Source organism: Drosophila serrata, unplaced genomic scaffold (assembly GCF_035046125.1).
Source record: "Drosophila serrata isolate PLE 108 unplaced genomic scaffold, ASM3504612v1 contig_302, whole genome shotgun sequence".
Taxonomy (NCBI): Eukaryota; Metazoa; Arthropoda; class Insecta; order Diptera; family Drosophilidae; genus Drosophila; species Drosophila serrata.
Genome location: NW_028257200.1, coordinates 1526883 through 1547308, shown reverse-complemented (window position 1 = coordinate 1547308; position 20426 = coordinate 1526883). Strand labels below are relative to the sequence as shown.

The 20426-nt window shown below is 38.9% G+C and overlaps 5 protein-coding genes across 7 annotated transcripts; 3 read left to right on the top strand and 2 right to left on the bottom strand.

Annotated features, from left to right (window-relative positions):
* Positions 1 to 6075: 6075 nt before the first annotated feature.
* LOC110181440 (uncharacterized) lies at positions 6076 to 7171 on the top strand. Its single transcript, XM_020949183.2, has one exon. It carries the CDS (start codon positions 6681 to 6683, stop codon positions 7017 to 7019), a length of 339 nt encoding a protein of 112 aa, XP_020804842.1. The 5' UTR covers positions 6076 to 6680; the 3' UTR covers positions 7020 to 7171.
* A 329-nt stretch (positions 7172 to 7500) lies between these two features.
* Positions 7501 to 11965, top strand: LOC110181427 (chymotrypsin-like protease CTRL-1). 2 transcript variants are annotated; one of them, XM_020949170.2, is made up of 6 exons: positions 7501 to 8374; positions 9075 to 9413; positions 9469 to 9577; positions 9650 to 9834; positions 11288 to 11589; positions 11756 to 11965. In XM_020949170.2, exons 1-6 carry the CDS (start codon positions 8302 to 8304, stop codon positions 11867 to 11869), a joined length of 1122 nt encoding a protein of 373 aa, XP_020804829.1. In that variant the 5' UTR covers positions 7501 to 8301; the 3' UTR covers positions 11870 to 11965. The 2 variants fall into 2 exon arrangements, with proteins under 2 accessions (XP_020804829.1, XP_020804828.1); XM_020949169.2 differs by having other exon boundaries at positions 9039 to 9413.
* A 1043-nt stretch (positions 11966 to 13008) lies between these two features.
* LOC110181449 (protein CG10702) lies at positions 13009 to 18489 on the top strand. 2 transcript variants are annotated; one of them, XM_020949192.2, is made up of 9 exons: positions 13009 to 13315; positions 14289 to 14810; positions 15189 to 15661; positions 15726 to 15806; positions 15857 to 16017; positions 16076 to 16204; positions 16259 to 16612; positions 16674 to 16977; positions 17035 to 18489. In XM_020949192.2, the coding sequence occupies exons 3-9, from the start codon at positions 15302 to 15304 to the stop codon at positions 18460 to 18462; spliced, it is 2817 nt and encodes a 938-aa protein (XP_020804851.2). In that variant the 5' UTR covers positions 13009 to 13315; positions 14289 to 14810; positions 15189 to 15301; the 3' UTR covers positions 18463 to 18489. The 2 variants fall into 2 exon arrangements, with proteins under 2 accessions (XP_020804851.2, XP_020804850.2); XM_020949191.2 differs by having other exon boundaries at positions 14289 to 14839.
* On the bottom strand, positions 13192 to 18756 carry LOC110181450 (uncharacterized). Its single transcript, XM_020949194.2, has 2 exons — positions 18484 to 18756; positions 13192 to 13413 (listed from the first exon to the last, which is right to left on the bottom strand). The coding sequence occupies exon 1, from the start codon at positions 18754 to 18756 to the stop codon at positions 18502 to 18504; it is 255 nt and encodes an 84-aa protein (XP_020804853.1). The 3' UTR covers positions 13192 to 13413; positions 18484 to 18501.
* A 181-nt stretch (positions 18757 to 18937) lies between these two features.
* Positions 18938 to 20348, bottom strand: Dus4 (Dihydrouridine synthase 4). Its single transcript, XM_020949176.2, has one exon. It carries the CDS (start codon positions 20217 to 20219, stop codon positions 19029 to 19031), a length of 1191 nt encoding a protein of 396 aa, XP_020804835.2. The 5' UTR covers positions 20220 to 20348; the 3' UTR covers positions 18938 to 19028.
* Positions 20349 to 20426: the final 78 nt, after the last annotated feature.

Genomic DNA, 20426 nt, shown 5'->3' with positions numbered 1-20426 from the left:
TCGTTAAAATTATCAAAATTCGATAAAAAATTGAATTTTGTAAATTTAAAAACGCTGTATGCAGATTTGTTAGCGCTATAAAAATTAGCACAGAACAGTTTTCCGAATTGAAATTAACGCAGTTTTGGCTTAATTATGATGTTTGAAAAACACAGATTATTTACAAAAATTTGCTGTTTTTATACCTTTTTGCAGGGTATTATAATTTTTGTCAAACTCTTTTAACAGCATCAACAAACGCAGTATGCAGATTTGTTAGCGCTATAAAAATTAGCACAGAACAGTTTTCCGAATTGAAATTAACGCAGTTTTGGCTTAATTATGATGTTTGAAAAACACTGATTATTTACAAAAATTTGCTGTTTTTATACCTTTTTGCAGGGTATTATAATTTTTGTCAAACTCTTTTAACAGCATCAACAAACGCAGTATGCAGATTTGTTAGCGCTTTAAAATGTAGCACAGAACAGCTTTCCGAATTGAAGTTAATGTATTTTTGTCTTAATTATGATGTTTGCAAAACACTGATTATTTTAAAAAATTGCCGTTTTTATACCAATTTGCAAGGTATTGGTATAAATCAGAAGCTTATAACACAATGAAGGAATCATTTCCGACCCTATAAATCATATATATTCTTGATCAGAATGAACAGCTGAACCGATCTAGCCATGTCTTGTGGGAAAATAAAGGTTTGCATTTTTTCCAAAATTTCAAAAAAAGATAAGGGGTTACATCGTTAAAATTATCAAAATTCGATAAAAAATTGAATTTTTAAAATTTAAAAACGCAGTATGCAGATTTGTTAGCGCTATAAAAATTAGCACAGGAACAGTTTTCCGAATTGAAATTAACGCAGTTTTGGCTTAATTATGATGTTTGAAAAACACAGATTATTTACAAAAATTTGCTGTTTTTATACCTTTTTGCAGGGTATTATAATTTTTGTCAAACTCTTTTAACAGCATCAACAAACGCAGTATGCAGATTTGTTAGCGCTTTAAAATGTAGCACAGAACAGCTTTCCGAATTGAAGTTAATGTATTTTTGTCTTAATTATGATGTTTGCAAAACACTGATTATTTTAAAAAATTGCCGTTTTTATACCAATTTGCAAGGTATTGGTATAAATCAGAAGCTTATAACACAATGAAGGAATCATTTCCGACCCTATAAATCATATATATTCTTGATCAGAATGAACAGCTGAACCGATCTAGCCATGTCTTGTGGGAAAATAAAGGTTTGCATTTTTTCCAAAATTTCAAAAAAAGATAAGGGGTTACATCGTTAAAATTATCAAAATTCGATCAAAAATTGAAATGAAATGAAATGAAATGATTCCAAAATGAAATGAAATGAAATGATTCCAAAATTTCAAAAAACGATAAGGGGTTACATCGTTAAAATTATCAAAATTCGATAAAAAATTGAATTTTGTAAATTTAAAAACGCTGTATGCAGATTTGTTAGCGCTATAAAAATTAGCACAGAACAGTTTTCCGAATTGAAATTAACGCAGTTTTGGCTTAATTATGATGTTTGAAAAACACAGATTATTTACAAAAATTTGCTGTTTTTATACCTTTTTGCAGGGTATTATAATTTTTGTCAAACTCTTTTAACAGCATCAACAAACGCAGTATGCAGATTTGTTAGCGCTTTAAAATGTAGCACAGAACAGCTTTCCGAATTGAAGTTAATGTATTTTTGTCTTAATTATGATGTTTGCAAAACACTGATTATTTTAAAAAATTGCCGTTTTTATACCAATTTGCAAGGTATTGGTATAAATCAGAAGCTTATAACACAATGAAGGAATCATTTCCGACCCTATAAATCATATATATTCTTGATCAGAATGAACAGCTGAACCGATCTAGCCATGTCTTGTGGGAAAATAAAGGTTTGCATTTTTTCCAAAATTTCAAAAAAAGATAAGGGGTTACATCGTTAAAATTATCAAAATTCGATCAAAAATTGAATTTTTTAAATTTAAAAACGCAGTATGCAGATTTGTTAGCGCTATAAAAATTAGCACAGAACAGTTTTCCGAATTGAAATTAACGCAGTTTTGGCTTAATTATGATGTTTGAAAAACACTGATTATTTACAAAAATTTGCTGTTTTTATACCTTTTTGCAGGGTATTATAATTTTTGTCAAAATCTTTTAACAGCATCAACAAATGCAGTATGCAGATTTGTTAGCGCTTTAAAATGTAGCACAGAACAGCTTTCCGAATTTAAGTTTATGTATTTTTGTCAAAATTATGATGTTTGCAAAACACTGATTATTTTAAAAAATTGCCCGTTTTTATACCAATTTGCAAGGTATTGGTATAAATCAGAAGCTTATAACACAATGAAGGAATGATTTCCGACTCTATAAATCATATATATTCTTGATCAGAATGAACAGCTGAACCGATCTAGCCATGTCTTGTGGGAAAATAAAGTTTTGCATTTTTTCCAAAATTTCAAAAAACGATAAGGGGTTACATCGTTAAAATTATCAAAATTCGATAAAAAATTGAATTTTGTAAATTTAAAAACGCAGTATGCAGATTTGTTAGCGGTATAAAACTTAGCACAGAACAGTTTTCCGAATTGAAATTAACGCAGTTTTGGCTGAATTATGATGTTTGAAAAACATTGATTATTTACATTAATTTTCTGTTTATACCTTTTTGCAGGGTATTATAATTTTTGTCAAACTCTTTTATCAGCATCAACAAACGCAGTATGCAGATTTGTTAGCGCTTCAAAATGTAGCACAGAACAGCTTCCGAATGGAAGTTAATGTATTTTTGTCTTAATTATGATGTTTGCAAAACACTGATTATTTTAAAAAATTTCCGTTTTTATACCAATTTGCAAGGTATTGGTATAAATCAGAAGCTTATAACACAATGAAGGAATCATTTCCGACCCTATAAATCATATATATTCTTGATCAGAATGAAAAGCTGAACCGATCTAGCCATGTCTTGTGGGAAAATAAAGTTTTGCATTTTTTCCAAAATTTCAAAAAAAGATAAGGGGTTAAAATTATTAAAATTCGATAAAAAATTGAATTTTGTAAATTTAAAAACGCTGTATGCAGATTTGTTAGCGCTTTAAAATGTAGCACAGAACAGCTTTCCGAATTGAAGTTAATGTATTTTTGTCTTAATTATGATGTTTGCAAAACACTGATTATTTTAAAAAATTTCCGTTTTTATACCAATTTGCAAGGTATTGGTATAAATCAGAAGCTTATAACACAATGAAGGAATCATTTCCGACCCTATAAATCATATATATTCTTGATCAGAATGAACAGCTGAACCGATCTAGCCATGTCTTGTGGGAAAATAAAATGTTGCATTTTTTCCAAAATTTCAAAAAACGATAAGGGGTTACATCGTTAAAATTATCAAAATTCGATAAAAAATTGAATTTTGTAAATTTAAAAACGCTGTATGCAGATTTGTTAGCGCTATAAAAATTAGCACAGAACAGTTTTCCGAATTGAAATTAACGCAGTTTTGGCTTAATTGTGATGTTTGAAAAACACAGATTATTTACAAAAATTTGCTGTTTTTATACCTTTTTGCAGGGTATTATAATTTTTGTCAAAATCTTTTAACAGCATCAACAAATGCAGTATGCAGATTTGTTAGCGCTTTAAAATGTAGCACAGAACAGCTTTCCGAATTTAAGTTTATGTATTTTTGTCAAAATTATGATGTTTGCAAAACACTGATTATTTTAAAAAATTGCCGTTTTTATACCAATTTGCAAGGTATTGGTATAAATCAGAAGCTTATAACACAATGAAGGAATCATTTCCGACCCTATAAATCATATATATTCTTGATCAGAATGAACAGCTGAACCGATCTAGCCATGTCTTGTGGGAAAATAAAGTTTTGCATTTTTTCCAAAATTTCAAAAAAAGATAAGGGGTTAAAATTATTAAAATTCGATAAAAAATTGAATTTTGTAAATTTAAAAACGCTGTATGCAGATTTGTTAGCGCTTTAAAATGTAGCACAGAACAGCTTTCCGAATTGAAGTTAATGTATTTTTGTCTTAATTATGATGTTTGCAAAACACTGATTATTTTAAAAAATTTCCGTTTTTATACCAATTTGCAAGGTATTGGTATAAATCAGAAGCTTATAACACAATGAAGGAATCATTTCCGACCCTATAAATCATATATATTCTTGATCAGAATGAACAGCTGAACCGATCTAGCCATGTCTTGTGGGAAAATAAAGGTTTGCATTTTTTCCAAAATTTAAAAAAAAGATAAGGGGTTACATCGTTAAAATTATCAAAATTCGATCAAAAATTGAATTTTTAAAATTTAAAAACGCAGTATGCAGATTTGTTAGCGCTATAAAATTAGCACAGAACAGTTTTCCGAATTGAAATTAACGCAGTTTTGGCTTAATTATGATGTTTGAAAAACACTGATTATTTACAAAAATTTGCTGTTTTTATACCTTTTTGCAGGGTATTATAATTTTTGTCAAAATCTTTTAACAGCATCAACAAATGCAGTATGCAGATTTGTTAGCGCTTTAAAATGTAGCACAGAACAGCTTTCCGAATTTAAGTTGATGTATTTTTGTCTTAATTATGATGTTTGCAAAACACTGATTATTTTAAAAAATTGCCCGTTTTTATACCAATTTGCAAGGTATTGGTATAAATCAGAAGCTTATTACACAATGAAGGAATGATTTCCGACCCTATAAATCATATATATTCTTGATCAGAATGAACAGCTGAACCGATCTAGCCATGTCTTGTGGGAAAATAAAGTTTTGCATTTTTTCCAAAATTTCAAAAAACGATAAGGGGTTACATCGTTAAAATTATCAAAATTCGATAAAAAATTGAATATTGTAAATTTAAAAACGCTGTATGCAGATTTGTTAGCGGTATAAAACATAGCACAGAACAGTTTTCCGAATTGAAATTTACGCAGTTTGGGCTTAATTATGATGTTTGAAAAACACTGATTATTTACAAAAATTTTCTGTTTTTATACCTTTTTGCAGGGTATTATAATTTTTGTCAAACTCTTTTAACAGCATCAACAAACGCAGTATGCAGATTTGTTAGCGCTTTAAAATGTAGCACAGAACAGCTTTCCGAATGGAAGTTAATGTATTTTTGTCTTAATTATGATGTTTGCAAAACACTGATTATTTAAAAAAATTCCCGTTTTTATACCAATTTGCAAGGTATTGGTATAAATCAGAAGCTTATAACACAATGAAGGAATGATTTCCGACCCTATAAATTATATATATTCTTTATCAGAATGAACAGCTGAACCGATCTAGCCATGTCTTGTGGGAAAATAAAGTTTTGCATTTTTTCCAAAATTTCAAAAAAAGATAAAATTATCAAAATTCGATAAAAAATTGAATTTTTTAAATTTAAAAACGCAGTATGCAGATTTGTTAGCGCTATAAAAATTAGCAGAAAACAGTTTTCCGAATTGAAATTAACGCAGTTTTGGCTTAATTATGATGTTTGCAAAACACTGATTATTTAAAGAAATTGCCCGTTTTTATACCAATTTGCAAGGTATTAGTATAAATCAGAAGCTTATAACACAATGAAGGAATCATTTCCGACCCCATAAATCGTATATATTTTTTATACACATTCGTAGCTGATTCTATATAGCCATGTGCAAACAACAAAAAAAATATGACAAATTAAAATTGTCAAAAATGAATACAAATTTATAATCCTGTATAACCTTATAACCTTAGTAACAGCTTTACATAGCTTTGTTGATGTAGAAGATACCAAATCTTTAAACATATTTAATATGCTCATTTATATAAGAACATATTAAAATTTTCATTCTTTCTTAATCTAGCGAGGTTGATTTATAATTTTTAAGTGTATTCATAATATATGTTGTTTCACTGAGCCCAAACAATTAATTTTTATTTGGTGGTATAGAAGGTAATTCCCAATGTATGATTGACATTAAATTTTAGCAATTTACTGACAGTTTAAACACGTTAATGGGGACATCAAAACGGCTATAAGAGTCAGATAACGGTAGTTGGAATAGCAAAGCTTTATTGTTGCTGTTTTTTTTTTTACTGCACATATCATATTTGAGAACTTATACATGTTACAAAATAAAACTACTTCCGCTAGTTTTAAAATGCATTCTTTTGTTAAACGTTTAATGGGTTAACAGTTTAACGGTTAAATTATGTAATATGCGATGTAAAATGATCTAAATAGAAACAAAAACCCAGCTAATTAAGTAGCTTTTATTTATAAAATGGAATATAGTTGACCAGCAACGATTCGAACCTATTGTGTTAACCAGTGGATAAGTATGAAATTTATTATTATTCAAAACTAATAAACACATTAACTATGTGTCTTTTGTATAATTTAAATATTTTTTTGAGAGTCAAAATGCATACATATGTATATCTAATGGATGATAAATGTAGAATATAATGCAACTCGTTAAAGCAAGTTTTTATTTTGTAAAGAAAAAAATACTCGGTACTGCGTTTTGTGTCACTTTTCGAAATGTCTTGCTAGGTATAGTACTTATTAGACTTTGTTAGAACTAAATTAATAAAACTGCCAACGGAAGCCAGAAATATAAATATAGGGAGAAGGAGCTGGACGGAAGACCATGTGCCCCAAAGAGCCGGTGGAGAGCAGTCTTCTGCCCGACTGCCGCATAGCCAACAGAGTGCTCCTCTTCACACTGCTCCAAACCCTCCAGGCGGAGGAGCGGCGGATGGAGGAGGTTGATGTCCAACTTCGAGATCGCTACGACGTGTTCCTCCAGGTGCTGGCCAACTATCCGGTGCCCGTGGAAGAAGGCCCCGATGACAGAGTTTATTACGATGCGGATGATTTGATACGAGCCAGTGAATCATCCAGAAATGAGACATTCCAGTCCAGTCTGGATAGTGATTCCGGTCAGATCCCCGTGACTGAAAGTAGAATTCCCAACAGAGTTAACTAAGTGTTTTGCACGTTTGCTCGTTATGCCAAAAGTATCAAGTAAACAATTAAAAAGTGAAATTAACTATATTTCGTGGCGTTGATGTCTGAGCAACGAAAGTAAAACTTGACCATTTAACTGCAAGCAATAAAAAAGGAAAATTTAACATAAAATTACAAAACAATTTAGCGGCCACAGATGCTGACAAACATACATACACACATATTAAGCAATTTAATGTGCGTTTGTCGTGCTTATTTTCCAGCTTAAAAAACTGGAACCAGTTGGCCGTTTGCCCAGTGAAATGTGAGAGCGCTTATCAAATCTAAATGATCACATTCAACATATTTTATTACAAAAAAAAAGGTAAAGAATTAAAAAACGAATGCTAATCACACTTAAATAATAACATAAAACACAAAGGCAAGGAAAGTTTCAGTCAATTGGAATTATAAATTCCCTAAAGAGGACTCAGTGGTAAAATTTCAAAAATATATTTTTCTATAATTTGGAGAGAAGATTTTTAGGGAATCACAGATTTCATAACTAAATCTCTTTAGTAAATATATTGAAACCTTTACAATTTCATGTTAATAAAGAAACTTTTGGTAATAGATTCTGACTCTAATGATTAAGTAGTCGATACAGTAACAGTCTGACTAATAAAATAAAAGGTATCTTTAATTAAAAACAAACTACCTTAAAGATACATCTCTTTATTCAGCTTTAAATTGTTTTTTGTTTTACAAACTTTACTTTAAATAATTGTCCATACTTGCAGCGCATTTCAAAAGTCTTTCAAGTCTAACCAACTCCACCCTTTTGCCACCGAAACTCACAATTTCCCAAATGACCAACAGGTAATGACTGAACACGAGCACATATTGCAACTGTGGACGGATTCATGAGACGGACAGATGTTCTGCATGTTCCGCTATCACATGCCATGGAAATGTGTATCTGCCACACAAATGAACAAATTATAGTACAATCTGAAAACGGTCGCGAATTGAGACCGAACCGTCATAAAAATCAGTTAATAACCGCAGCCCAGCAGTACATAGGAGTGTGCCTGAGTGTGTGTCTGCTGAACCTTTCCGCATGTGTGGCATCGTATACGTTTTCATTTTCATTTTCATTTGGCCAGATCGTTTGGGGGATCGCTTCACTTAGTTGACAAAGCTTAGTTCAACTGCGCGGTTCGAATCGACGGAAACCGAAAGTTCTGAACCCCAAACTCATATTGTCGAAAGTGAAAAAAGATTAAAAAAGTGCACGCAAAGTGATCAAATCCTGCGAAACAATGCGAGCATTTCCTATATTTTGTGTGGTTTCTCAACTCTTGGCTATAGCTCGAACGGAATCCGGTGAATTCGGTAGGAAATGAGTGTAAAAAGTGTTAAAATAAACCTCTATTTTATCTTGAGTATTGTGTTGTTAAGAATCTAAACTCCAAAGACAATATAATTTCAAATGCGTAAGACTAACATATTTGAATTGTCATATGCAAGCAAAGTTGTTAGCATTATATTGTATTAGATTTAGTGATATTAATTCACGAACAAGTTCAATAAATAGAAGTTTAATTTTATCGTACTAGGATATTATATAAATAAATGCAGTAAAACTCTCACGCGGGCATTCAACAATCGTAAATTTTTTGAAACATTTCAAATGACTATGAAACAAATATATTGCCATTACGTATCAAAAAGGAATACAAACTTAAAATTGTGCTTCTTATAACAACTACAGGATAATGAATTAATAAATTTTATTTACAAGCAGGATTGGTCATACTAGATCCTTGAATTAGATACTAAGCATTTGTTTTGTTTTTTATAAGGATCAAATAATAAACATTGTCATAACAAAAAGTGCACACAATTATGTATAGACATTTCCAAACATTAGCTAAAAAGTCTGGGATCCCAGTCCTGTGGTTATGCCATTAAAGAATTATAACTCTCCTAAAAAGTAGTAAAACCATTTAAATTAAAAAGGATGTCTCCTAATTAGTGTAATTTACAAATATCCTAGAGAAATTACTGATTCCCGGCTCATATGCAAAACCAGGAGCAGGCAGAGCAGTGCAGGGTAATGAGACCAATGGACACTCTGTGGCCGCACGCTCCTACTACGATGGTGGCCAATCCGCCGGACAGACTGGCTGCTCCGTCGGCACAGAGTGCACTCCTCTCCACGACTGCACAGCCCTAATCTATGAGGTGGCTCGGAGCTGCTACTATGGCGACAAGTCGCTCTACTGCGGTGGGACCAGTGAGGAGCTGCCTTACGTCTGTTGTCCTAGCAGTCCGCTGGAGAAGAACCAGGTTTGCGGAAAGTCACTGGTTCAAGGACATTTTTACAAGGGCCTAGGATCATATCCGTTCGTTGCCAGAATCGGATTTAAACGTAAGTTTCAAGGAATATTCCTTTATGATAAGACATCTTATTCCTCCATATCCAGATATCAACACGGGAGCCTTTGCCTATCCATGTGCTGGCGCTGTCATAGCCCGTCGTGTCATCCTCACTGCCGCCCACTGTGCCCTGGCCAAGGCCGATGGCCATCGACTGTAAGTGGGTCACCTAGAGCCGCTTATCGGATGTGCAACAATCGATCGACTTTCTCCCCTGGACTCTTGCAGGTCATCGGTGCGCGTGGGTGAGTACGATACGTCCAGCGATCCGGACTGTGCCAACACCGGATTCTGTGCCCCTCGCTCCGTGAACCATGCCATTAGCCACGTGATAGTGCATCCCGACTACAAGCAGGGCCAGTATCATCATGACATTGCCCTGCTGGTGCTCAAAACGCCGCTAAACTACTCGGGTGAGTTAGCTGGGGAGGATCGGATGGGACTGGGACTGGGAGTGGGAGATTCGGGGCGGTTCCGCTTGGCAGTGTCGGCGTTAATTAAAAATCGTTTTGTTCTGTCATCTTTCCATCTGCTCCATTCGCTCCAAGTTCACAAATGTCAAATGTGCTCCCCTTCCGCTGCACTCCACAGAGATGTGTCGCATGCCGGTAATTCTAGGTTGGGATCCAAACATGTCGACGTTTAATTGGGCGGCGTTGGGTTTTGGTGCGTGTTTAGTGTACCAGCTAATGAGCTGAGCACCGCTTGGTCAGTGGATTCACTTTGATTTTTAACTTTTTCGCCTCAGTTCAATGGTCACGAACTTTGGAATTATGATCTGCAATTAGTTGAAATGGTTATAGAAAATTTCAATTCAGAAAGAAAGAAAAATATTTGGTGTAAATATAAACTTTAAAGATTCGTTGTTCCTAGAAATGTATAGAAAAAATAGAAAAGAATAGAAAAAGAATGGAAAGAAAAATAGAATTAATTGACAAAATTGAAGGAAAACAATGCGCACCCTCATTGCTTGGTTTCGGTTTTTATTAAATTATACTATTTCTGGTTTCCGTAAACAAGGTTCAAAGATAAATATTCTTTTTGACACAGTGGCTCCATCCCGAAGTTCCATCTTTATTTAGGCCACGGTCCGTTGAAAACTTGACTTATCTTCTTGTTACTCCTAAATTATTGGTTGCCGATCTTGTAGATTGAAATTAACTGAAACGTGATTTTAATGGCCATTTCGAGCAAATTGAATTTAAAAGCGTAAGCCCCAATTGCAGCACCTCCTGCACATACCAGAACAAATAAGGGTGATTGCCAGGCACGGCCAAATTGCAATTTGGCCAGGTCGTAAACAACACATTATTTTGGGATCCGAAAGGAGGCGTTGCCAGTTGGCTGGCCAACTTGTTGCTACTTCTTATTATTGCTTTATAATGTCCATTAAAAGACAGCGGCCCGGCATAAATCACAGGGTCACACAAGGGCGTTGCCGGGAGGGGCTCCTAAACAGTATAAAAATTACTATCTTTAATAGTCCGCCTTTAAATTATAGTTACATTACTAGTATTGGTCTAGACAAATATATATTTAATTTGTGAGACTATTGTGAAAATATTAATGACAAAGAGCTTAAATCAAATTAATAAGTAAAAATAAATTTCTGATTGTTTAATAATCTGCTTTTGAAAGTCTTATCTTTAAAATTGTAATATTTGCAAAACTCCGATTTTCAAAGCTAGGATAAAAAAGAATTATTTTATATGAAAACCATTAAAATAGGGCCCCTTCTTGGCCATATTTGGTACGCCCTTTTGGGAGCCTTGCAACATTGTTGCAGCTTTGCCAGGTAGCGATCAAAAGTCGATCTCAAGATTAATGACCACAAACACACACCCATTTCCACTCTCCCACCGGCAGTGGCCACACAACCGATCTGCCTGCAAAAGACACGCGCCAATCTGGTGGTGGGCAAGCGTGCCACCATCGCCGGCTGGGGTAAGATGTCCACATCGAGTGTCCGGCAGCCGGAGATGTCGCATCTGGACGTACCGCTCACCAGCTGGGATCTGTGCCTGCGGAACTATGGATCCACTGGCGCCCTGGAATCTCCCAACTCGATCGAGGGCCAGTGGATGTGCGCCGGTGGCGAAGGCAAGGATGTGTGCCAAGGATTCGGTGGAGCTCCGCTTTTTATCCAGGAAAATGGTATCTTCTCACAGGTAACGTCATGACTAATAAGAAAGGAAGCTAACATCGGCACGCCGAAGTTTGTATACCTTTGCAGCGTTAAAGTAATGTCTGCTTTCATTTCATTCACCGTTTTGCATTTTCCTCTTTTTTTAACGAGCGTTTGTATGGCAATAAAAACATCTCCCTACCCCACAGATTGGCATTATGTCCTTCGGATCGGATAACTGCGGTGGACTGCGAATCCCAAGTGTCTATACCTCCGTGGCTCATTTCGCCGAGTGGATACATGACAACACGCCGCCAGAATAGGCTTATTATTCTAAGCTTATTTACTAATCTTAATCTAAATTAAAATTTGCATTATAAAGAAAACCGATAAAAACAGATAACATTTTGCCAAGCCAATATGCAACATTTACTTACGAACATGTGCCCTCTTCCCTGAAACAGTTTCCAGTGATCGTGATATCTTGATCTGAGCAGACACGCATCCAATAATTTAATTGAATTAATTGAACTCTGACACGAAGCACTCGGAGGCGCTTGGGAAATATGAAAATATCTTATGGTAAAAACAAAATGACAAACAGAAAAACAATCGGAGACGTACTCTTTTAAAAGATTCTTTGACTTTCCACTTGATATGGATTTGTCTAAGCCAAGTTCATCTGATAATAGGGATTAAAGATAGCTGTATGATTTCTTTGGAAGGAACAAAATAATAAAAAGTAGCTGTGGCTTAAAAGAGTAATATATTTTGTATTAACTAACCACTAACCGGCTCATGCTTTAGGTTCGAATTATTCCACAAAAAATCAACTCAACCTCAACCATTTAAATTCGTAATAAGTAACTAATTAAAAAAGATATCTTACCATTTAAAAACTCAAAATTCGCCACTGATTTTGTGCCCTTTAAAGATCTCTCATTCCTGGCTTGCAATTCGTTAAACTTAATCGTTTCTTGGACTTCGTGATTCTGTGCCTGGATCCACTTCAAGGAAACTTGATTTCCAGAGTGTTGCCTACCTGAGTGCGAGCGAGTGGCCGGTACCGGTGCCGGTGCCATGTGGCTAATTGGAGTCAGCTGTTTTTATGAGCCACCGGGATCAGCTGGTGGTTTGGCAGGAGTCTTGGCAGGCCAAGAACTAAGCCATAAAAATTGAATGGGTGCACTGAGAGAAAGCGGCGCGATCTGTGGCCGCAAATGTAATTGCTGTTGCATAAGCCGCCGAGCTGACACATTAATTTGTTCACATTCCCGCAGAAATCAAACGCTCGCCTAATCAATTTACGGACGGTCGGTTGCAGATGCTGAAAAGGCACCGCCGGGGGCAGTGTATCAGCCAATCGGCGAGATCCCAGGGCCGGAGGCTGGAGGCAGAAGCCACTAAATGAAAAATCAATTTGTTTTCTCTCCACACAGACGGACGAGGTCCCCAGACGGTCAGTCGGCATTCGATCGTCGCGAAGTAAACATCTTCGAGCGCGGCACTCGCATCAATCCCAATCCGCCGGGGTGAAACGTTCTCCGAATATTCTCCGCAAACTGTCCAATATTTTAATTATATATCCCCGCACGCCGTGTGTATCGCCAGCCGGAATCCTTTAAAAAACCATATCGCATTGAAATATTTTTGGGCGCTTTCTTATATTTAACAGTCTGGCTGATTTGAGGTTGGCACTAATTAACAATAGTGCCCAATTAGTTACATTTAATATATAGTATGAATCATTCTTTGGATTCGATGTGTCGGTATGGCTTATGTAAGAAGCATGGTCATAAATATGTTCTGATTAAATCTAAGGTTCTACATCCAGTGAGGTAGTGACGATGACAGGGTTATTTTTTCTCTGAAAAAAAATGAGAAGAAATAAAGAAATGTTTGTAAGCGTGCTTAAAAATGTATAACAAATAACAAAGGAAACTAAGTTCGGAAATCCGAAGATTGTAATGGGATCAGGATCATTTCAAACAATGCCAAAATTTAATTCATTTCTATTCCGATTCTGTTTTTTATACTGATCAAGATAATATAATTTACAGGGTTCAAAAATTATAGAAAATATGAATTGATTTTGATCAATTAATTGATTAAAGTTCGAAAACTAATTTCAGAAATACGAAATTGGTATATTTTTCACAAGGCATATTAAAAGGAAAAGTCCGATATGACATCTCGACAAAAATTATGTGTTAAATATCATAAAGAAGTTATTGTACAGTCTGATAAATCAAATATTTAAGAGATATATTTATATATTTCTTTTAATTATCTTTTTCGGATCCTATATATTAACAATATATAGATTTATTGCATTGATTCCATACTGTTCCTTTGGAAGCGAGTTATGTAGTCGACTGATTTTTATATAATAAAGATCCTAATTTTGAAGTCATAAGTAACAAATACAATTTTCAATTAAAAAATGTTAAGAAACTTATTTTATTTTTTTTAAATAAATTCTGTTCCAACGTCAGATAAAGATTTAGCTGGTTCCAAAGAAGGTTCCCTGCAAGAAATCACTAATATAGCTTTGAAGTAGAGACTTAGATAATGAATGCTAAATGTTGATCAAGAATATATATCTAATGCGGTCCGTTAAAATCACTTTCTGCGTTGCAAACTTATTATTATAAATAATTCAAGACAAATCTAAATTGAAAGTGACTGATAATTTTCTATTGCATTCTGCAATACTTTCAATATGTGTATTTATTTGAACAGCTTGGAGAGAGAGCATAATCATCGTTAAGCGATATCTCACTGGAAGATCTGATCTGATCTGATTATATGGCAACCCTTGCGAAGTGAATGTGTGCCAAAAGAGAATAGAATAGAGGCCGCCCTTCGCGAGGCCAATATCTAGCGCCAATAAAAAATTAACAAATAAACAAATAATAACGAGCCCGAAAAGAAATTGTTTTCAATGTGCGTAATGTGGTGCTTGGTGCGCGGGTGTGTGTGTGATAAACTGTTTGTTTACGCCTAAGCTACAGACAGACAGACAAGCAAATAAAATAAGCAAAATCAGAAGAAGTGGCCCAAGAATTAGCAAAGCAAAAATAAAAGCAAACCCTTCGGACTCGTGCGATTTTTCGCCCACGATTGCGAGAGCAGAAAAAGGCCGCGCGAAAAGCGAGCGAGTCATAAACATTCGCGGGCTAATCAGATGGCCAGCGGATCGAGCAGCTAATTAACCGGCGTACCGCGAGTGCTATACAGTGTGTCACTAAAGTCACTTCCCAAGTAATTTAATACAATATAAAGAAGACAGGGTAATAATAGCATGTGGTTTGTTACAGTTTTCTAAACAAAATTACAAATAATAGGAAAGAAAGTTAACTTCGGGGTAGTCGAAGTTCGGAAACCCGTTTATAAAAAATTAAAATTATAATATCCATTAACATGTTCTATTTGTTTACTTAGAATTAAAAAAAAAAAAAATGAAAAAAGTACTACTTTTCGTCACACAAAACTTATGATAAATCTATTATAAAGTTTATATAGAGTAATTTCAACAGTTTTTAATTAAATGAAATTGTACCCCTTTATTTTAATGACTGCATTAAGTAATCTTGGCATGGATGAAACTAAAGCTTTGACTTATTTTACTCCTTAAATCAGAATTTATTGAGAATCCGATCATCAGAAGCTAATCAATATGTTCGCTGGACAACAACGCATCAGCAACCAGAAGTAAAAAGAGCGAAAGCTAAGCGAACCATAAGTTTAGCAACATGTTGCCGAGCGCCAGCCTCATGCTGCTGGCACTGCTCGGTGCCCTCGCAGAGGCAAAACCGGAACACGAGTGCCCCAGCATCGATATCCGGAATGATTGCAAGAATTTGCACCAACTGGACAACTGCACCGTGGTGACTGGCTACCTCATGATCACACTGATCACCTCCGATCTGCAGTGCAACTACTCACAATACTCGTTCCCCCTGCTGACCGAGGTAACCGAGTTCGTTGTATTCACGGGGGTGCGTGGCTTGACCAACATTACGGAGATGTTCCCGCATCTTACAATTATCCGGGGCCGACGTCTGTTCCTCAACTACGCCCTTGGCGTGACCAGCATGCCGGACCTCGAACAGGTGAGTGGCAGGAGATCCTTAAAATCGGGGTTTAGTATCAACATCCTACGCTTGTCTTTCTTAGATAGCCTTCCCACAATTGATGGCTATACAAAACGGACAGGTGTTCATCGGCAACTGTCCAAAGCTCTGCAACACGGATCGGGTAGGATTTAATTTGTTATCTATCAACTGTTGTTTAGAATATAATTACAGGTCAACTGGGATCTCCTTACCTTGAGCACTGGCGACAACCAAATCATTGCTACGGGCAGCAACTGCAGCTCCCCGGTTTGCACCGGCTGCGCCTCCTCCCACTGCTGGTCCAACATATACTGTCAGCGCTCCCTAAACGAGAACATTGCCAATCCCAAAGCGTAAGTTCTCCGCATAAACCCGTCCCAGAAACAATTAAACTACTTCGATAATCTTTAGCAACATAAACTCTTGCCATGAGGAGTGTTTGGGAGGCTGCAGTACTCACTCAACGTCCGCCGCGGACTGTACTGTCTGTCGTGGACTCAGCGATGCCGGGACATGTGTTAAAAGCTGCCCGACGGAAAAGTCAGTTGTACTATCATTTTAAAAAAGCTCCGCCTAACTTGGTCTTTTCTACAGGTATGTCCTAGAGCATCACCAACGGTGCTACTCTAAAAATGAGTGCGTAAAAAAGCACGGATATTTCGTCTACGAATCTCAGTGCGTGGCCTTCTGCCCCAGCGGTTTCAGGGCGAACAACCAGTCAGAGTGCGTGGAGTGTGGTCCCGAGGAGGCTTGTATCAGCTTTTGCACGCCAGAGCCTCCGGCCGATGCGTTTACCATAAACAACCTGGCCGACGCGGAGAAGGTGCGCGGCTGTCAGATATTTAACGCAAGCCTGATCATTACCATTCGCCAAAAGTTGAACGAGTCGCAGCTGGTCCAGAGCTTCACCGGCATCCGCGAGATTCGTGGTTACCTTAAAGTGTATCGGTGGGTGTATGCATTTATGTGAATTTTTACATTTTCAAGAATAGAGTATCTCTTTTTACAGCTCCTCTGAGCTGCGAAGTCTAAAGTTCCTCAGTAACCTGGTTCGCATCCACGGCGATCCCATGGAAAGTCGCCGATACTCCATAGTACTCTACGACAACAGGAGACTCTCCGAGCTATGGGACCCTGACCACAAACTTGAGCTCATGGATGGCGGCATGTTTATGCATCGCAACAATAAGCTGTGCAATCGCCTAATGCTTGGCTTCCAAAGAGGAGTGATACACGACAGGGCCTTGGACTCACTCCAAACCAACGACCAGGAAGTATTGTGCAGTCCGTCAAAGCTGCAGTTAAATGTGCAGGTGATAAACATGAATCAGTTAAATGTTAAACAGTGATCCTGACTAAGTCTCTTTTAGAAACGCACCTATAGAACTATAAATTTGAGTTGGTTAAAGTCACAGACTAGCCAGAGACTCGAAATCATCCACAGGCCGCTGCCTCCGGGTAAACTGTATCACGAGGAGAGTGAACTAGAGGCGCCTGTGTGCACCCGCATCAATTGGAAGCGCCAATTGCTTTTCCCCGACGAGCTGCACGAGAACGGCACGCACTACTTCTTTGAGTTGGACTCCCTAGAGCCGGACACACGGTACGCCTGCCTGCTGCGTACTTTCGGGGATGACAACATGCATGAGGCGCGTAGTGACCTAACCTACGTCCAGACGGAACGCGACATTCCGAAGGCCCCTCTACTGCAGTTGGTCAAGAAGACGGACAGTTCGCTGAGTGTGCGGATGGCTGCCCACGACCATGATAGCTTCCTATTGACAGTGTTCGAACTGGCCGACGATCAGGCTTACATAGAGCAACGAAACTATTGCCACCAGCCTTCGTACGTCTGGCAGGACATGGACAGTGCCCAATGGCTGGCGTTCGAGGACTACGACGACTGCTGTGCTCACAAGGAGGAGCAAGCGGAGGACGCACGCTTCATTGCGGACATGCGGGACCTATATAGCTGCACGCTGGACGATCTCAAACAGTGCCGCGAACTAAACTTAGACGAGGCAACCTTGCCGCAGTATCGTCTTCCGGGCAACACCTCGGAGTACGATCTGCGTCAGCTGCATCGGTATCGGTTGTACGCCCTGCAGTTGCAGGCGTGCAACGAGCTAGGATGCAGCTCCCATACGGCGCTGCATGAGCGAACCAACTACACGATGGGAGCGGATCAACTCACCCATTTACAGGGCTGCTACGTTCCGGAGACACAGAAGTACATTATACGCTTCCAAGAGCCCCAGCAGCCCAACGGTCTGGTGGTCAACTACGTGATTCACTACCGCAATAAATTCAACCAGACGCACACGGGCTGCGTGACGAGGCAGGAGCATGCCAACGCCGGTTACGTGTTCGCGGAGCACTTGAACATAACATACACGGACTGTGCTGTTCGAGTCCACTCCCTGGCCGGGAATGCAATAACGCCCTACGTGCCCATTACTCACTGCACGGATGAGGAGCAGCAGCTGGCCCACAGCCGGCCGGTTAAAGAACTGATCGATCATGATATCTCCTATGTGCCAGTCACGGCGGCGCACGCCCGCGGCATCAGCATATTCCTAATATGTTTCCTCTTCGGCTGCGGTGCATCGCTGGTCTGGGTACTTTACAAGCGACGTTGCTGGCAGAAGTGGCCAGGACTTCGACGCTACATGCCCATCCGGGAGCAGTGGCTGCGAGAACGCCAGCAGACCGAGGATCGAGAAATTCTCGTCGACGGCTTCGAGACGGTTCGTTTTCAGAACAACAACAACGGCAATGCTGACGATTATCCCATGTAAACGATAATAAATGTAACTTACCACGAACTTGTCCAATCCCTAGGACGACGATGTGCTGGGCTTGGGTGAGAGTGCAGCGTTCTTGGCCTCCGACTCCGACTCTGTGCTGCTAGTCAGCACAAGCAGCGGCTCTCCGCTGGAGGACATCGCCAGCACTTCGCTGTCCGAGGTAGGTGTGGGAGTTCGCGGCGACAGCAGCTGCTTGCGGCTCCTCAGGCGCTCCAGCTTGGCTTCTTCATACTCCTTAAGCTCGGACAGCTTCAGTTGAATCGTTTGTAGTTCGCGGCGTCTCATTTTCTTGAAAATTGTTTGCTTTTCAACTAGGGGTGGAAGTGGTTATTGAGATGGCACAAGCGGAGCGACTTTCGACCGCATCACCTATCGAATATTAATCGTTATCGGCAAGCGAATAAATTTAAAATTCAAATTTTTTTTAGTCCAATGCTGTTAACATGAATAGCAAAAAACATTTAAGTTAATGATAAATCTTCGTCTATATATGTTTTTAACTTTTTACCTATGTTCATATTTACATATATAACTAAGTGATAAAATTATTATAAAAGTCACTCCTCTTCGCCAAACAGACCTCCGAGTTCCAGGTCTTCTCCTCCAGTTCCCGTCAACTGGTGTGCCCGGAACTCTGTGAAGAATTTGCCATCGCTCTTGGCGCTCCATGCCAGCTCGTCCGTCTCGGCAGCAATGTGGCGGGCGTGCTTGGGCGGAGTGAAGTGCGTGTAGGTGCAATCAGTATAGTTTGCCGCCGCTGGGAATGCCTCCCCGGGACGCACGTTGTAGTGTTCCTCAAGGAAATCCGTCACCTGCTCTTTGGAGCTTAAACTGTTGAATCGGACCCGCAGCTCTCGTCTCATTTCGCCGCTCCACATAAAGGTTAGATGGTGGTGAAAGCACTGGAACTGCAGGTTATCTCCGGCAGACGCAGCAATGTCCAGCCACTGCTGCACACAGGCCACAGGCGTAGTTTTGGCCAGCGGATAGGCACTGTTAAAGAGCGCTGGATTGGCGAGGAGTCCCCGGGCGGCCATTACGCCAGCCGCTCCGGTTTGGGAATGCAGCTGGCAGGCATCCTCCCAACTCTCCACATTGCCGTTGACTATCAGCGGGATCTGCAGAGATTGGCGCACTTCTGCCATGGCAGGGATGTTTAGTGTGTCCTTTGAGTGCTTCTGGGCAGGAGTCCGGCCGTGCAGGGTGAGAAAGGTAACGCCTGCGTGCTCCAGTTGGCGACCCAGATCGATAGTGCGCTTGAGGGACTCATCGCCGCCTAGCAGCCGCATCTTGACCGAGACACTGAAATCGGTGGGCAGAGTTCGTCGCACTTGCTGAACCACGTCGCGCACTAGCTCAGGCTGCCGGAGCAAGCCGCAACCATATCCCTTGGCCATCGCCCAGCCCTGTGGGCATCCGCAATTCAAATCGATGCCGTCCACGTATGGATAGATGAGCTGGGCGGACGTCACAAATTCCGAAGCATCCTTGGCCGCAAACTGGGCAATGAGTGGCTGGTCGTCAGCGCCAGTGGAGAACTCATTCTGGCGCGCCTTCTCACTGTTGTTGATGGAGTCCGAGATCATCATGGGTGTGAATGCCAGCTGGACTCCGTTGAGGCGGACCAGGCGCCGGAACTCCAGCTTGCTGTAACGCACCATCGGAGCGCTCACTCGCAGGAAATCCGGCTGCGCCTCCGCAAACAGCTCGGCGATGTCATGGTGTGGCCTTTGCTGAGGCAGGTGCATGTCCTTATTTATTTTGGTTTGATTGGTTTTAAATTGGAATAATTATTCACTTCACTTTAACTATTTATACACCAGCAAATAGAAACGTGCAGAGGTAAACATATGGGATCGATAAGGTTATCGATAGACGATTAGGCAGACGATAGGTTTTCAGGTATTCGAAATAACCGCTGAGATTTAAAAATTGTTGAGTAGAACAAAAGGGGT

What these genes read in the sequence shown, in the direction of transcription:
- LOC110181427 (XM_020949169.2), top strand. Translation starts at nt 8,302, where the DNA reads ATGCGAGCATTTCCTATATTTTGTGTGGTTTCTCAACTCTTGGCTATA. An exon ending in AACGCCGCTAAACTACTCGG is followed by an intron (nt 9,835 to 11,287) that starts GTGAGTTAGCTG and finishes TCCCACCGGCAG; the next exon opens with TGGCCACACAACCGATCTGC. An exon ending in AAAATGGTATCTTCTCACAG is followed by an intron (nt 11,590 to 11,755) that starts GTAACGTCATGA and finishes CCTACCCCACAG; the next exon opens with ATTGGCATTATGTCCTTCGG.
- Dus4 (XM_020949176.2), bottom strand. Translation starts at nt 20,219, where the DNA reads ATGCACCTGCCTCAGCAAAGGCCACACCATGACATCGCCGAGCTGTTT.
- LOC110181440 (XM_020949183.2), top strand. Translation starts at nt 6,681, where the DNA reads ATGTGCCCCAAAGAGCCGGTGGAGAGCAGTCTTCTGCCCGACTGCCGC.
- LOC110181450 (XM_020949194.2), bottom strand. Translation starts at nt 18,756, where the DNA reads ATGAGACGCCGCGAACTACAAACGATTCAACTGAAGCTGTCCGAGCTT.
- LOC110181449 (XM_020949192.2), top strand. Translation starts at nt 15,302, where the DNA reads ATGTTGCCGAGCGCCAGCCTCATGCTGCTGGCACTGCTCGGTGCCCTC. An exon ending in AGCTCTGCAACACGGATCGG is followed by an intron (nt 15,807 to 15,856) that starts GTAGGATTTAAT and finishes ATATAATTACAG; the next exon opens with GTCAACTGGGATCTCCTTAC. An exon ending in AACATTGCCAATCCCAAAGC is followed by an intron (nt 16,018 to 16,075) that starts GTAAGTTCTCCG and finishes GATAATCTTTAG; the next exon opens with CAACATAAACTCTTGCCATG.